Raw genomic sequence first — 18,346 nt, forward strand, 5'->3', positions numbered from 1 at the left:
AGTGCAGGTAGTGAGGGTGCAGCAGAGAGACATTTTTACTGTTTTCACGCTAAATGTTATGATTATTGGTTTTCTACATGTGTACAATTATTCAGACACATTTGTCCGTAGAGCTCCATGAAAGGATTATGTCGAGGCACCGATCTGGGGGAGGGAACCAAAACATTACTGCAGTGTTTATTTGTCTTTTATTTAACTTGGCAAGTCGGTTAAGAACACATTTTTATTATTCACTGACTGCCTAACCCGGACGATGCTGGGTCAATTGTGCGCCGCCCTATGGGACTTCCGATCACGGCCAGTTGAGATGCAGCCTGGAATCGAACCCGTGTCTGCAGTGATGCCTCTAGCACTGAGATGTAGTGCCTTCGACCGCTGCGCCACTCGGGAGCCCCTTGAAGTGTTGAAGGTCCCGAAGAACACAGTGGCCTCCATCATTCATTGTTTTATTTTTTTTTTACACATTTATTAGTTTCAATTAGGACAATCAACAATTACAGAAATACTATTTTATTTTGGTGCAGCCAAAGGAATTGATTGAAATAGACAAAGGAATTTGGGCAGAATATGAGTCTTAATGATATTTATTCTACCAATAATAGATACAAGCAATGATGTCCATCTGTTGGTGGATTATGTTGCATTCGTTACCATGGGTTCATAATTTGCTGAGCTCGAGCTCATTTCTGGTGTGATTTTAATACCTAGATATGTGAAACCTTGTTCTGTATTCACAAATAGATGCTGTACAACTGGATTCAGCATCTTGTTTGTTGAGGAAAAGGATGGAAGATTTGGTTTGATTAACTTTAAACCCAAAAAACGGACAAGTTATTCATTAAATTGGAGAGGGAAGAGTTACCAACATTAATACATTCTTAGAACATCAGGCACGTTTTCACGTTACGTTTTTTATGGGGCTGATAATTACAGAGGAATCCAAATGTAATTACTCTGGTTTTATTAGGATTTTTACATTGCAAACAGTGGAAATCATTTTTCATGCCACGAGGTAGGTTCCCGGAACGAAAGACTACAAAACTGAGAGGTGCGGTTGGATCCGGCTCAAATTAAGTACCAACCTTTTCATATTATGGGGTAGGGCCATCCTAAGGATCCCTGAATGCATGGACGGTTGCAACAAAGATTTTGTTTTTATAACTAAATCAAGATAGACCACAGCTGGTCGTTTCCAATGGGAACAGATGAGTCATAGTGGGCAGTGCCAAGCACGACCTCCTATTGGCGCATTCTAGCGCAAATCCTGCATATTTCTGTTCACGAACGACTCTGTGAAGAACTTATGTGCAATAACTCAATTCACCTCGGCGTTCCTTCTAAATAACGTGATTATTTAAACCTTTTGCAAAGCGTGAAGTCTACAAAACTTAGTCCACTCTGTTCAAAACAAATGTTATTTTTGGGAACAGAACTGTATTAAGATCAGGTGTTTCATAGATTAGAACATTTGCAGAATGTCGGCCAAAATCCATCTAGTTCCATCTTCTCCCACTGCTGGCCAGTGGGCTTCCTCTCACTACCATATTTGGCAACGCGGATGCTTCAGTTATACTTCCGGTAAAATATCTGTCTCATTGTTCTATCTGAGGCTGCACTGTGGTAGTGGAGGAACGGGAAGTTCCGGGCAGGCACACACCATTCTTCAGAATAAAGAAAGAGCCAGAACTGTGATGTTTGTTTAGCATGTTATTGGTTTTGTGTGAAATTCACAAGCTGGTGAAAATGGTGGCGCCCATTCTGTCTGCGTCAACAGACTTCTGTGCTGGTGCAGAGACAATTTCACGATCGCACTACAGTTTTGAAGCTGAATGCAATGATTATCATGTTCCCCTTATACAATATTAGCTCAACAGTATTGTGGAGCTGCTGCACCTAAATATAAACAGTACCGGCACCTATTTCAGTCCAAGTCAAGCACTGAATTAAATAATTGAACCAAAAGAAATATAATATATATTTTTGAGAGTAAAGAAAGTGCCTGAACTGTCAAGACAATACGTTTTTTTCTGTTACTCGTTGTTACTACAGGACGACTAGAATTAAGTCTGAAGCCGGTAACATCAACAGTGAGGACAAACCCAGCCTGCCTCTCTCCTTCCACACTGAGTCCAAACCTACAGTCACTGGGTCCTGATAATGACAGTGGAGCCCAGTTTGCGCTGCAGGATCCAGAGATGACATCAGTAAAGCTGGAAGACTGCAGTCAAACACTGGAGCTGAATGTCAACATTAAAGATGAAGAAGAGGAGGAGAAGATTGGGAAATCTGTTTCTCATGGTAAGAGCAGGTTCTATCTAACTAAGTTTGGGTTATTCATTCCAACTTCACACTGTGTATGAAAAGTTGCAGATGAACTGTTTCAGTGAGTGGTTTGACAGCAGTATTGCCAGCATTTGTTTTATTCACTGGTCTATCTGGAGTGATCAGAGAGTAGACTAAAGAAGTGAAGTAGACACATTGCCAGTGTTTTAAAGTTCTATGAAATTCGCCTTTTGTGTTGTACAGCCTACTGATATGAATACATACAGTGAGGGGAAAAAAGTATTTGATCCCCTGCTGATTTTGTACGTTTGCCCACTGACAAAGAAATGATCAGTCTGTAATTTTAATGGTAGGTTTATTTGAACAGTGAGAGACAGAATATCAACAAAAAAAATCCAGAAAACGCATGTCAAAAATGTTTATTTACATTTTAATGAGGAAATAAGTATTTGACCCTTCTGCAAAACATGACTTAGTACTTGGTGGTAAAGCCCTTGTTGGCAATCAGAGGTCAGATGTTTCTTATAGTTGGCCACCAGGTTTGCACACATCTCAGGAGGGATTTTGTCCCACTCCTCTTTGCAGATCTTCTCCAAGCCATTAAGGTTTCGAGGCTGACGTTTGGCAACTCGAACCTTCAGCTCCCTCCACAGATTTTCTATGGGATTAAGGTCTGGAGACTGGCTAGGCCACTCCAGGACCTTAATGTGCTTCTTTTTGAGCCACTCCTTTGTTGCCTTGGCCGTGTGTTTTGGGTCATTGTCATGCTGGAATACCCATCCATGACCCATTTTCAATGCCCTGGCTGAGGGAAGGAGGTTCTCACCCAAGATTTGACGGTACATGGCCCCGTCCATCGTCCCTTTGATGCGGTGAAGTTGTCCTGTCCCCTTAGCAGAAAAACACCCCCAAAGCATAATGTTTCCACCTCCATGTTTGACGGTGAGGATGGTGTTATTGGGGTCATAGGCAGCATTCCTCCTCCTCCAAACACGGCAAGTTGAGTTGATGCCAAAGAGCTCCATTTTGGTCTCATCTGAACACTTTCACCCAGTTGTCCTCTGACAATGAACATCTGAATGATTTAAACTTCAGACGGGCATGTATATGTGCTTTCTTGAGCAGGGGGGCCCTGCAGGATTTCAGTCCTTCACAGCGTAGTGTGTTACCAATTGTTTTCTTGGTGACTATGGTCCCAGCTGCCTTGAGATCATTGACAAGATCCTCCTGTGTAGTTCTGGGCTGATTCCTCACCGTTCTCATGATCATTGCAACTCCACGAGGTGAGATCTTGCATGGAGCCCCAGGCCGAGGGAGATTGACAGTTCTTTTGTGTTTCTTCCATTTGCAAATAATCGCACCAACTGTTGTCACCTTCTCACCAAGCTGCTTGGCGATGGTCTTGTAGCCCATTCCAGCCTTGTGTAGATCTACAATCTTGTCCCTGACATCCTTGGAGAGCTCTTTGGTCTTGGCCATGGTGGAGAGTTTGGAATCTGATTGATTGCTTCTGTGGACAGGTGTCTTTTATACAGGTAAGAAACTGAGATTAAGAGCACTCCCTTTAAGAGTGTGCTCCTAATCTCAGCTCCTTACCTGTATGAAAGACACCAGGGAACCAGAAATCTTTCTGATTGAGAGGGGGCCAAATATATTGATTTTCTTTTTAATGAGGGAAATAAGTATAACATTTTTGGCATGTGTTTTTCTGGAATTTTTTGTTGATATTCTGTCTCTCACTGTTCAAATAAACATACCATTAAAATTACAGACTGGTAATTTCTTTGTCAGTGGGCAAACGCACAAAATCAGCAGGGGGTCAAATACTTTTTTTCCCTCACTGTATGTCACCTGGTACAGACAGAAGACTGGCCATCCCTTTGGGCCTGGTTCCTCTCTACCTTTCTTTCTTCCGTTCCTGCTTTCTAGGGAGTTTTCTTCTTCTACATCTACATTGCTTGCTCTTTGGGGATTTTAGGCTGGGTTTCTGTAAAGCACTTTGACATCTGCTGATGTAAAAAGGGCTTCGTAATATCACTTTGATAGATATGTATATCACACCAACTGACTGGTTCTTCTGATGTTGTTCACACAGGAGACCATGTTGAGACATTCTCTACATCAAGAGAGAAACAGCAGGAAGATCACAGAGCTAAGAGGTCTCACCACTGCCCACATTGTGAGGAGATTTTCCCAATTCTATCAAAGCTAAAAATACACTTAAAAAGACACACAGGAAAGAATCTGTATTCCTGTACTGACTGTGGGAAGAGATTCACAACATCAAAGGCTCTGACAGTTCATCAGAGAATACACACAGGAGAGAAGCCTTACTCCTGCCCTGACTGTGGGAAGAGTTTCTCTCGACAGGGCCACTTAAAAAGACATGAACATATACATAAAGGAATGAAGCCTTACACCTGCTCTGACTGTGTAAAATGCTACACAACATCAACTGAGCTAAAACTTCATCAGAGAGTGCACACTGTAGAGAAGCCTTACTCCTGTTCTGACTGTGGGAAGAGTTTCTCTCGACAGGGCCACTTAAAAAGACATGAACATATACATAAAGGAATGAAGCCTTACACCTGCTCTGACTGTGTAAAATGCTACACAACATCAACTGAGCTAAAACTTCATCAGAGAGTGCACACTGTAGAGAAGCCTTACTCCTGCTCAGACTGTGGGAAGAGTTTCTCTCGACGGGTTTTTTTAAAAGCACATGAATTTATACATACAGAAGTGAAACCTTATTCCTGCTCAGACTGTGGGAAGAGTTTCTCTCGACTGGGTTTTTTAAAAGCACATGAATTTATACATACAGAAGTGAAACCTTATTCCTGCTCAGACTGTGGGAAGAGTTTCTCTCGACGGGGTTTTTTAAAAGCACATGAATTTATACATACAGAAGTGAAACCTTATTCCTGCTCTGACTGTGGGAAGATGTTCTCTCAATTGGGCAACTTAAAAACACATGAACGTATACATACAGGAGTGAAGCCTTACGCCTGCTCTGACTGTGTAAAATGCTTCACAACATCAACTGGGCTAAAAGTCCATCAGAGAACACACACAGGAGAGAAGCCTTACTCCTGCTCTGACTGTGTAAAATGCTTCACAACATCAACTGAGCAAAAAGTCCATCAGAGAACACACACAGGTGAGAAGCCTTACTTCTGCTCTGACTGTGGAAAGAGTTTCTCTCAATTGTGCCACTTAAAAAGACACCAAGGTAAACATGAAGGAGAGAAGCCTTGCCCACTGATCTGACTGTTGAAAATATTTTAAAACAGCTAAGCTAAAAGGTCATCAGAGAACAGACACAGGAGAGAAGCCTTATAACTCTTCTTAATTTGCCAAGAGTAACTTGATTGAAAGTCAAAGTATTTGGTTTTAAATATACCTTAGTATCAAAAGTAAAAGTGAATCATTTAAAATTCCTTAAATGAACCTACGCGATGGGTGTCCCTTAACCGGGACGGTTGTTGCCAACTTCTCCAATGTGACTAGAATTATGTTGTATACAACAGCCAACTTTCCAGGACATAGACATGTCTTTACAGTGGGGCAAAAAAGTATTTAGTCAGCCACCAATTGTGCAAGTTCTCCCACTTAAAAAGATGAGAGGCCTGTAATTTTCATCATAGGTACACTTCAACTATGACAGAAAAAATGAGAGAGAAAAAATCCAGAAAATCAAATTGTAGGCTTTTTAATGAATTTATTTGCAAATTATGGTGGAAAATAAGTATTTGGTCACCTACAAACAAGCAAGATTTCTGGCTCCCGCAGACCTGTAACTTCTTCTTTAAGAGGCTCCTCTGTCCTCCACTCGTTACCTGTATTAATGGCACCTGTTAACAGTATAAAAGACACCTGTCCACAACCTCAAACAGTCACACTCCAAACTCCACTATGGCCAAGACCAAAGAGCTGTCAAAGGACACCAGAAACAAAATTGTAGACCTGCACCACGCTGGGAAGACTGAATCTGCAATAGGTAAGCAGCTTGGTTTGAAGAAATCGACTGTGGGAGCAATTATTAGGAAATGGAAGACATACAAGACCACTGATAGTCTCCCTCGATCTGGGGCTCCACGCAAGATCTCACCCCATGGGGTCAAAATGATCACAAGAACGGTGAGCAAAAATTCCAGAACCACACCGGGGGGGGGTCTAGTGAATGACCTGCAGAGAGCTGGGAACAAAGTAACAAAGCCTACCATCAGTAACACACTACGCCACCAGTGAATCAAATCCTGCAGTGCCAGACGTGTCCCCCTGCTTAAGCCAGTACATGTCCAGGCCCGTCTGAAGTTTGCTAGAGATTATTTGGATGATCCAGAAGAAGATTGGGAGAATGTCGTATGGTCAGATGAAACCAAAATAGGATTTTTTGGTAAAAACTCAACTCGTCGTGTTTGTAGGACAAAGAATGCTGAGTTACATCCAAAGAACACCATACCTACTGTGAAGCATGGGGGTGGAGACATCATGCTTTGGGGCTGTTTTTCTGCAAAGGGACCAGGGCGACTGATCCGTGTAAAGGAAAGAATGAATGGGGCTATGTATCGTGAGATTTTGAGTGAAAACCTCCTTACATCAGCAAGGGCATTGAAGATGAAACGTGGCTGGGTCTTTCAGCATGACAATGATCCCAAACACACCGCCCGGGCAACGAAGGAGTGGCTTCGTAAGAAGCATTTCAAGGTCCTGGAGTGGCCTAGCCAGTCTCCAGATCTCAACCCCATAGAAAATCTTTGGAGGGAGTTGAAAGTCCGTGTTGCCCAGCAACAGCCCCAAAACATCACTGCTCTAGAGGAGATCTGCATGGAGGAATGGGCCAAAATACCAGCAACAGTGTGTGAAAACCTTGTGAAGACTTACAGAAAACATTTGACCTCTGTCATTGCCAACAAAGGGTATATAACAAAGTATTGAGAAACTTTTGTTATTGACCAAATACTTATTTTCCACCATAATTTGCAAATAAATTCATTAAAAATCCTAATGTGATTTTCTGGATTTTTTTTCTCATTTTGTCTGTCATAGTTGAAGTGTACCTATGATGAAACTTACAGGCCTCTCTCATCTTTTTAAGTGGGAGAACTTGCACAATTGGTGGCTGACTAAATACTTTTTTGCCCCATTGTATATAGGCAGAAAGCTTAAATTCTTGTTAATCTTCTGCAGTGTCCAATTTAACAGTAGCTATTACAGTGACAAAATACCATGCTATTTTTTGAGAAGAGTGCACAACAACTTTTATCATGGCAACTGGTATAATACATTCACCTCTGAAGGTCAATAATGTACTTGCATTCAGTAATCTTGCTCTGATTTGTCATCCTGAGGGAGATAAAATAATAAAAAGATAAAATGTAGCATAGTTTAATTTGCTAAAATGTATTTTTATGTTCAAATGTAGCAACTGGTTCTACATTTTGAACCCCTGTTGTCTCTGGCTCCACACCATCTAGATGTGTGAAAGTTAGTGAATAAGCTAATGATCCATCATGTATGAAATCCCTGTCAGTGTGTAAACTTAAATGTTTTATTACCATAGCATTTGTTCTCTATAGTTTTGTACTTAATTGACCAATTCAGGACATTTGTGGAAACTCCTGGCAGACTTGATGCAGTGTAGTAATGTAATTCTCTGTCACTGCCCTGGGGCATTGGGATATTATTTTAGACCAGAGGAAAGAGTGCCTCCTATTGGCCATCCAACACCACTTCCAGCAGCATCTGGTCTCCCATCCAGGGACTGACCAGGACCAACCCTGCTTAGCTTCAGAAGCAAGCCAGCAATGGTATGCAGGGTGGTATGCTGCTGGCTATATGGCCTTTCTCTTGCATTTCAAAGATGGAAAAAGAAAAACACAGTTTTTTTTGTTTGTATTATATTTGACCAGATCTAATGTGATATTCTCCTACATTAATTTCACATTTCCACAAACTTCAAATGGTATCAAGAATATGCATATCATTGCTTCAGGTGCTGAGCTACAAGCAGTTAGATTTGGGTATGTATTTTTAGGCGAAAAAGTTTTTTTTTTTTTAAGTATACAATCCTTAAAGAAGTTAAGCAAACCAGACGGCACAATTGTGTTTTATTTTTTATATTACGGATAACCAGGGGCACACTAACACCATTTACAAGCAAAGCATTTGTGTTCAGTGAGTCTGCCAGATCAGAGGCAGTAGGGAGGACCAGGGATGATATCTTGATAAGTGTGTGAATTGGACCATTTTCTGTCATGCTAATCATAAAAAATGTAATGAGTACTTTTGAGTGTCAGGGAAAATGTTTGGAGTAAAAAGTACATTATTTACTTTAGGAATTTGCCACAGGATATCAAAACATCATGGCCAATCAGGTGCATCCCTTCATGGCAGCAGTTTATCCATCTGCAAATGGATTCTTTCAGCAGGATAATGTCTTATGCCACAAGGCTTGTCCAGGAATGGTTCCAAGAACATTACTTCTTTGTCCATCTGTGGGAGGAGATGGAATGAGCTATTCAGAGTAGATCCATTCGCAGCCAACTTGACACAATTGTGGGAAGCATTGGAGTCGACATGGATCAGCATCCCTTTGGAACGCACACAACACCTTGGACAGTCCATGCCCCGACGATTTGAGGCTGTTCTGAGGGCAAAGGGGGGTGCAACTCAATATTAGGAAGGTGTTTCAAATATTTTGTACTAGGGATGCACCATTTTTGTCCAATAAGATATCCAATATTTTCCTTGCCGAAAGAACGATACAGATATTTACAATGTTAGCGGCCTGTTAAGCATTTTAGCACAGTTAAATAGTTAACACACACACACACGGATGCAGCGGTCTGCAAGAGGCATCACTACAGTCCCTGGTTTGAATCCTGGCTGTATCAAATCCGGATGTGATTGAGAGTCCCATAGGGCCGGGCACAATTGGCCCAGTGTCGTCCGGGGTAGGCCGTCCTTGTAAATAAGCATTTTGTTCTTAACCGATTTACCTAGTTAAGTAAAGGTTACACACACCATATACCACACCAACCAAAAAGTTATTTTGTTGGCATTTACTTATGTCCCCATTACCAGTAAAACATAATCAAAACCTATTTCTTTCACTTACTTGCTGTGCTGTTTCATTGTTCAGTCGTTTCATTCTCAACCAGGATTTCATCATACATGTCAAGCAGTGAAGTTTCAGCTCTGTCTGTCCGTAGCCTCTCTTCCTCATGTGCTCTTTCACTGTGTCCGTTTCCATCTTGTCCAGCTGTTTATGTAACATGTAACATGAACCCTGTTACTTGTCTGCATCGAAGTAGCGGTCCTTGTACCGAGCATCGAGCATGATGGTGACACAGTAAAGAGGCTCAGAGAGAATGCCATCGAAGTAGCGGTCCTTGCATCATGATGGCATCAGTAAAGAGACTCAGAGAGAATGCCATGATGGCGACACAGTAAAGAGACTCAGAGAGAATGCCATCGAAGTAGCGGTCCTTGTACCGAGCATCGAGCATGATGGCGACACAGTAAAGAGACTCAGAGAGAATGCCATCGAAGTAGCGGTCCTTGTACCGAGCATCGAGCATGATGGCGACACAGTAAAGAGACTCAGAGAGAATGCCATCGAATCGCTTGTTTACAGCATCAAGTACTTTTGTAAGTTAACCCCACGGTCTTTGTCGGGCAGTTTTGTTGAACAGGGGTTTCAATGCCATGACAGAGGGTATCATTTCTGCTGCAGTTGCAATAGGGCTTTCCTCAGTACGAAATCCTCATCGACCCACTGTGCTGTCAGACTCGGTGTGCTCGTGGGGCTGACATCGCTGGTCCAAATATCAGTTGTGACGCTAATAGCAGTGACGCCCATAGATGTGCGTTTTAACAATTCTGTGCAACTCCGGTAGGTCACCGTCTGAAAAATACTGTGTTCTGGGGATTGACCAGTCTGCGAAAGCCAACGTCATCCACGACAGAGGACGGTTGATTGTCAGGGGCAATGAATTCCATTATCTTGGCGTTAACGGATTTCGCCTTTGAGTTGTCTCGCTGAAATGTTCTTACTCTTTCAAATGACTGCTTGACTTGAACTTGTTTAGTTGTTGGAAGTGTGCGCTTAGTATTTTTCTGCATTTGTTCTGAGTCGTGCTGTATTTTTTGTGGCGTCATTACGTCATCTACCTACGTTATGTAGGTATGCATGTCTACTTTGACATCGGTTTTTCACATCCGCATTAAATCGGGCCGATGTTGCCATTTTTAGCTATTATCGTCTGATTCCGATATGCTCAACGATATATTGTGCATCCCTATTTTGTACACTCCGTTTATATCATATAAAGATGGTGTAGTGATCAGTTTTTAGCATCAGTTTGGGTGGATTATTTTATTACTAAACAACTTTTGTTTATTGATAAACAAGCTGTGAATCAACTACTTGTGTTTATTAAATTGTATTTTAATACTATATGTATTATACCATCTGCAGTAACGCGCCACTCGGGACAGTCCATCCGAAAAGTTGTTAATGCTTATCAATTGCCTTGCACAAAGTATCAAAATTCTAAAATACAACTTAAACAGGACTATTAAATTAATTAATTTAAATGTTATAGTATTTTTTGATCACAGAAGCAATGATAAAATATGGACAAATAAATAAATAATGAAATGTTAATTATATAAAGCAGCCCGTGTAATCATCTGCAAGAGAGTATCCTAGTTTTTAGTACTTCCTAAGGCGGCCCAGACTCAGGCCACAAGACGTCGGACGTGTCTGACTCTCAGCGGAGTACCGCGACTTTCTTGAATCGGCCCAGATCCACTGTGTTAGCTGGGAAGGAACAACATTCCACAGGCCACAATCAACTCGCTGCAAAATAGATGTGTCCCGGCGGAGGCAGCGACCCCTTCTCATGTGATGAGGTTGGGTCATCCCAAGGATCCCGGAATGCACGGACGGTGTTAGTGGGGGAACAGGAAGTTCCGGACAGAAGCGCACGGTTATTCAGTGTAAAGAAAGCGCCAGAACGGTGCAGTCAAGAAGATAACATTCTTGTCCTTTTCTATTTATTACTACAGGTATGTAATAGCACGTTTAAACATTCTAATATCGAAATAACATGTCGTACCATTTTAGGTAATACATCCGTTAAGGTATTATCACGTTGGGTAAAGGTGTGATGTGTTATTTTTGTGTCGAGCCGAGTGAAGAACGTGATAATGTTAACTATTTTACAAGTTACATAGTTAGAGCCTTTGGGGTTTGTCTGAGTGGATGTACATCGTTTTCTCAAGGTACTTTCATAAAGAATATATTGACATGAGATTTCTGAATTCGTTTTACAATTTATTAGTTTTGTGTCAAATTCACCAGCTGGTAAAATGGCGGCGCCACTCGGTTTGCGTCAACAGACTTCAGTCCAGGCAGCAGAGAGACCATTTCACGGCTGCACCACTGTTTTAAAGTTTAATGTATTGATTATCAGTTTTCTACATGTGTACTAATATTCAGACTATTTAAGTTATCGCTGTCTATACATATTACTATGGTGTGAACGGAAATACTATTGTTTTTTTGATTGAAATAACACAGTGAAGACAAGGTTATTCAGGAAAATAGTACATAGTGCTGCCTAAAACATACTGCAACCTTGTACTAAATGGTTTTTGAGTCATTTATGCAGTTATGTGAATTCAGGAAATCTACCATAGATTAAGTGCGCTTAATTGTGTAGCCTGATTTAAAGCGTAAACGTTGTCTGATGTGAAGGAATTCATGTTTTGTTGTCAATGCTGAGCTACCAGATCTATTGAAATGAGATCAGTGCGTGACTTGGACAGGAGCTGAGTACCGGCACCTCAAATGTATATTGTTTGAGCTCATGTTCCTCTTATAGAATATTAGCTCAACAGTATTGTGGTACTCCTGCACTTGAATTTAAATAGTATTTTCTGAGAGTAAAGAAAGTGCCAGAACTGATAAGACAATAACTTTAGTCTTTTTCTCTTTATTACTACAGGCCGACTCAGATTAAGTCTGAGGCTGGTAACATCAACAGTGGGGACAAACCCAGCCTGCCTCTCTCCATCCACACTGAATCCAAACCTACAGTCACTGGGTCCTGATTGTGACAGTGGAGCCCAGTTTGCACTGCAGCATCCAGAGATGGCATCAGTGAAGCTGGAAGACTGCAGTCAAACACTGGAGCTGAACGTCAACATTAAAGATGAAGAAGAGGAGGAGAAGATTGGGGAATCTGTTAGTCATGGTAAGAGCAGGTTCTGTCTATCCAAGTTTGTGTACTGGCATAGAGCAGTGGGGTGGAGACACTTGCAGAAGTTGGCCTTTTATGGTAAGAGCAGGTTCCATCTAACTAAGTTTGTTGTTCATTACAACTTCCCACTGTGCATGAAAAGTTGCAGTATAACTGTTTCAATGATAAGGTAGATGTTATTTCATGCTACTGACACTTGTATGGATGACACCAGTATCGTCAGCATTTGTTTTATTAACTGGTCTAACTGGAGTGATCAGAAATTAGACTGAAGAAGTGAAGTGGACAAACTGCCAGTGTAGTTACTAACGCTTGTGATAGTGAGTAGAGGATGATATAGATCATCATTTTCATGACTTATGAGATACTTTTAGAATAGTTTTATTCCCCATTGTATTGTAGAGCCTACTGATATGAATACATGCAGTACCAGCCTACAGATATGAATACACACAGTACCAGCCTACTGATATGAATACATACAGTACCAGCCTACTGATATGAATACATACACTACCAGCCTACTGATATGAATACATACACTACCAGCCTACTGATATGAATACATACACTACCAGCCTACTGATATGAATACATACACTACCAGCCTACTGATATGAATACATACACTACCAGCCTACTGATATGAATACATACAGTACCAGCCTACTGATATGAATACATACACTACCAGCCTACTGATATGAATACATACAGTGCATTCACAAAGGATTTAGACCCCATGACTTTTCCCACATTTTTACGTTTACAGCCCTTTTCTAAAATAGATTAAATAAATGTTTCTCATCAATCTACACACAATACGCCATAATGACAAAGCAAAAAAAGGTTTATAATTGTTTTCACATTTATAAAATATTTAAAACAGAAATAACTTATTTACATAAGTATTCAGGCTCTTTGCTAGGAGACTCGACATTTCCATTGATAATCCTTGAGATATTTCTACAACTTGATTGTTGTCAACCTGTGGTAAATTCAGTTGATTGGACATGATTTGGAAAGGCACACACCTGTCTATATAATGTCCCACATTTGACAGTGCATGTCAGAGTAAAAACCAAACCATGAGGTTGAAGGAATTGTCCGTAGATCTCCATGAAAGGAGAAATTCACAAGCTGGTAAAATGGCGGCGCCCACTCGGTCTGCAGTAACAGACTTCAGTGCAGGCAGTGAGGTTGCAGCAGAGATACAATTTTACAGTTGCACTACTGTTTTGAAACCAAATGTAATAATCTGTTTTCTACATGTGTCATAACATTCAGACACATTCAGTTGTTTCTGTTTTTATCTATAAATGTTACTGTGGCGTGAACAGGACATACAAATGGTTTTTGATGTAACCTTGTATTCACTGTTTTAAGTAAAATAGCACGTAGTGATGCCTAAAACGTACTGCAACCTTGTACTAAATGTTTTTGAGTCATTCATGCATTTTCTACTACAGGTTAAAGTATTGTCTCAAACATATTGTGGAGCTCCTGCACCTAAATATAAACAGTACCGGCACCCAAAATGTTTATCTGCAACTATTTCAGTCCAAGTCAAGCACTGAATTAGATAATTGAACAAGAAAAAATATAATATATTTTTAGAGAATGAAGAAAGTTCCAGAACTTATGACAATAATGTTTGTGTCTGTTTCTCTTCTACTACTTTCCGACTCAGGTATGAGGCCGGTAACATCAACAGTGAGGACAAACCCAGCCTGCCTCTCTCCTTCCACACTGAGTCCAAACCTACAGTCACTGGGTCCTGATTGTGACAGTGGAGCCCAGTTTGCACTGCAGGATCCAGAGATGGCATCAGTGAAGCTGGAAGACTGCAGTCAAACACTGGAGCTGAATGTCAACATTAAAGATGAAGAAGAGGAGGAGAAGATTGGGACATCTGTTTCTCATGGTAAGAGCAGGTTCTATCTAACTAAGTTTGTTGTACATTCCAACTTCCCACTGTGCATGATAAGTTGCAGTAGAATGAGTGTGTTGATACTAACTTTTGTGATGTTGAGTTGATGATACACCTCATCATTTTCATGATTTATGAGATACTTTAATAGTTTTTTTTATTCCCCTTTTGTATTGCATAGCGTTCTTACATGAATATGTGCAGGTAGCCTAGTGGTTAGTGCCGGAGATGTGGATGTTGATTATGGCAACCCCCAGCACCTCTCTGATTCACAGCTGTTGGTGAACCAGGCGAGGCAATCATTTTGAGAAACCAAGGCTGTCGAGTCTGCCGATGAGGATGTGGTGATTGACAGAGTCGAAAGCCTTGGCCAGATCAATGAATACGGCTGCAGAGTAATGTTTCTTATCGATGGCGGTTAAGATATCGTTTAGGACCTTGAGCGTGGCTGAGGTGCACCCATGACCAGCTCTGAAACCAGATTGCATAGCAGAGAAGGTATGGTGAGATTCGAAATGGTCGGTAATCTGTTTGTTGACTTGGCTTTCGAAGACCTTAGAAAGGCATGGTAGGATAGATATAGGTCTGTAGCAGTTTGGGTCAAGAGTGTCCCCCCCTTTGAAGAGGGGGATGACCGCAGCTGCTTTCCAATCTTTGGGAATCTCAGACGACACGAAAGAGAGGTTGAACAGGCTAGTAATAGGGGTGGCAACAATTTCGGCAGATAATTTTAGAAAGAAAGGGTCCAGATTGTCTAGCCCGGCTGATTTGTAGGGGTCCAGATTTTGCAGCTCTTTCAGAACATCAGCTGAATGGATTTGGGAGAAGGAGAAATGGGGAAGGCTTGGGCGAGTTGCTGTTGGGGGTGCAGTGCTGTTGACCGGGGTAGGAGTAGCCAGGTGGAAAGCATGGCCAGCTGTAGAAAAATGCTTATTGAAATTCTCAATTATGGTGGATTTATCAGTGGTGACAGTGTTTCCTATCTTCAGTGCAGTGGGCAGCTGGGAGGAGGTGTTCTTATTCTCCATGGACTTTACAGTGTCCCAGAACTTTTTTGAGTTAGTGTTGCAGGAAGCAAATTTCTGCTTGAAAAAGCTAGCCTTGGCTTTTCTAACTGCCTGTGTATAATGGTTTCTAGCTTCCCTGAACAGCTGCATATCACGGGGGCTGTTCGATGCTAATGCAGAACGCCATAGGATGTTTTTGTGTTGGTTAAGGGCAGTCAGGTCTGGGGAGAACCATGGGCTATATCTGTTCCTGGTTCTAATTTTCTTGAATGGGGCATGTTTATTTAAGATGGTTAGGAAGGCATTTAAAAAAATATCCAGGCATCCTCTACTGACGGGATGAGATCAATATCCTTCCAGGATACCCCGGCCAGGTCGATTAGAAAGTTCTGCTCGCTGAAGTGTTTCAGATGATGTCCATCTGTTGATGGATTATGTTGCATTCGATACCATGGGTTCATAATTAGCTGAGCTCGAGCTAATTTTCTGGTGTGATTTTTAATACCAAGATATGTGAAACCTTGTTCTGTATTTACAAATAGATGCTGTACAACTGGATTCAGTATCTTGTTTGTTGAGGAAAAGGATGGAAGATTTGGTTTGAATAACTTTAAACCCAAAAAACGGACAAGTTATTCATTAAATTGGAGAGGGAAGAGTTACCAACATTAATGCATTCTTAGAACATCAGGCACGTTTTGTGCTTCTCTCTCACCACAGCAATGGCCACACCTTGGTTTAAATAGGCTACAATGTTGCACAAACCATAAACCTGGTACAGCCCAACATTAATACATTCTTAGAACGTCAGGCACGTTTTCACATTATGTTTTTTAGGAGGCTGATAATTACAGAGGAAACCAAATGTAATTACTCTGGTTTTATTAGGATTTTTACATTGCAAACAGTGGAAATCATTTTTCATGCCACGAGGTAGGTTACCTGATCCTGTCAAACGGGTTCCCGGAACGAAAGACTACAAAACTGAGAGGTGCGGTTGGATCCGGCTCAAATGGAGCACCAACCTTTTCATATATATATTTTTTTAATTTTACCTTTATTTAACCAGGCAAGTCAGTTAAGAACACATTCTTATTTTCAATGACAGCCTGGGAACAGTGGGTTAACTGCCTGTTCAGGGGCAGAACGACAGATTTGTACCTTGTCAGCTCGGGGGTTTGAACTCGCAACCTTCCGGTTACTAGTCCAACGCTCTAACCACTAGGCTACACTGCCGCCCCCCCATATTAAGAGGTAGGGCCATCCCAAGGATCCCTGAATGCATGGACGGTTGCAACAAATATATATTTTTTTTATAACTAAACCAAGATAGACCACAGTTGGTCGTTTCCAATGGGAACAGATGAGTCATAGTGGGCAGTGCCAAGCCCGACCTCCTATTGGCGCATTCTAGCACAAATCCTGCATATTTCTGTTCACGAACGACTCTGTGAAGAACTTGTGTGCAATAACTCAATTCGCCTCGGCGTTCCTTCTAAATAACGTGATTATTTAAAACTTTTGCAAAGCGTGAAGTCTACAAAACTTAGTCCACTCTGTTCACAACAGATTTTAGTTTTGGGAACAGAACTGTATTAAGATCAGATGTTTCATAGATCCATCTTCTCCCACTGCCGGCCAGTGGGCTTCCTCTCACTACCCTATTGTTTTATCTGAGGCTGAACTGTGGTAGTGGGGGAACAGGAAGTTCCAGGCAGGCACCATTCTTCAGAATAAAGAAAGCGCCAGATCAGTGCAGTCAAGAAGATAACCTTTTGTGTCCGTTTCTATTTATTACGACAGGTATGTAAAAGCGTGTTTAAACTTTCTAATATCAAAACAACATGTTATACCATGCTAGGTAACATGTTATACCATGCTAGGTAACATGTTATACCATGCTAGGTAACATGCGTTAAGGTATTATCACGTTTGGTAATGGTTTGTTATTTTTGTGTCAAACCAAGTGAACGTGAAACTGTTTTCAGTCAAACAAGGTTTGTCTGAATGGATGTACATAACTTCTTCAAGGTAATTTAATAAAAATTATATTTGAGATTACTGAGTTTGGTTAGCAAGTTATTGGTTTTGTGTGAATGAGTCATTTACGCATTTGGGAATTTGGGGAATCTACTATAGGTTAAGTTAATTTACGTTGTGTAGACTAATTTTAAAGCGTGTACTTTGTCCAATTTGAATGAATTCATGTTTTGTTACCTACTTCATCTTTTGAAATGAGATGGACAGGATCTGATTACCGCCACCTCAAATTTCTAGTGTTTGAGCTCATGTTCCCCTTATAGAATATTAGCTCAACAGTATTGTGGAGCTGCTGCACCTAAATATAAACAGTACCGGCACCTATTTCAGTCCAAGTCAAGCACTGAATTAAATAATTGAACCAAAATAAATATAATATATATTTTTGAGAGTAAAGAAAGTGCCTGAACTGTCAAGACAATAACTTTTTTTCTGTTACTCGTTGTTACTACAGGACGACTAGAATTAAGTCTGAAGCCGGTAACATCAACAGTGAGGACAAACCCAGCCTGCCTCTCTCCTTCCACACTGAGTCCAAACCTACAGTCACTGGGTCCTGATTGTGACAGTGGAGCCCAGTTTGCACTGCAGGATCCAGAGATGACATCAGTGAAGCTGGAAGACTGCAGTCAAACACTGGAGCTGAATGTCAACATTAAAGATGAAGAAGAGGAGGAGAAGATTGGGAAATCTGTTTCTCATGGTAAGAACAGGTTCCATCTAAGTTTGTTGTTCATTCCCACTTCTCACTGTGCAGGAAAAGTTGCTGTAGAACTATTTCAATGAGAAGGTAGATGTTATTTCATCCTACT

The 18,346-nt window shown here is 41.1% G+C and overlaps 1 protein-coding gene across 2 annotated transcripts in view; it reads left to right on the forward strand.

Moving 5' to 3' along the window:
- Positions 1 to 18,346, forward strand: part of LOC115116980 (zinc finger protein OZF-like) — a 171,776-nt gene that overhangs the window by 117,845 nt on the left and 35,585 nt on the right. For both annotated transcript variants that reach the window (XM_065022422.1, XM_065022428.1), the window contains 3 exons: positions 2,050 to 2,298; positions 14,248 to 14,481; positions 17,989 to 18,237. In XM_065022422.1, the coding sequence (XP_064878494.1) occupies positions 2,050 to 2,298; positions 14,248 to 14,481; positions 17,989 to 18,237 (732 nt within the window). The remainder of the gene's footprint in view (positions 1 to 2,049; positions 2,299 to 14,247; positions 14,482 to 17,988; positions 18,238 to 18,346) is intronic.

Source organism: Oncorhynchus nerka, linkage group LG2 (genome assembly GCF_034236695.1).
Source record: "Oncorhynchus nerka isolate Pitt River linkage group LG2, Oner_Uvic_2.0, whole genome shotgun sequence".
Lineage (NCBI taxonomy): Eukaryota > Metazoa > Chordata > Actinopteri > Salmoniformes > Salmonidae > Oncorhynchus > Oncorhynchus nerka.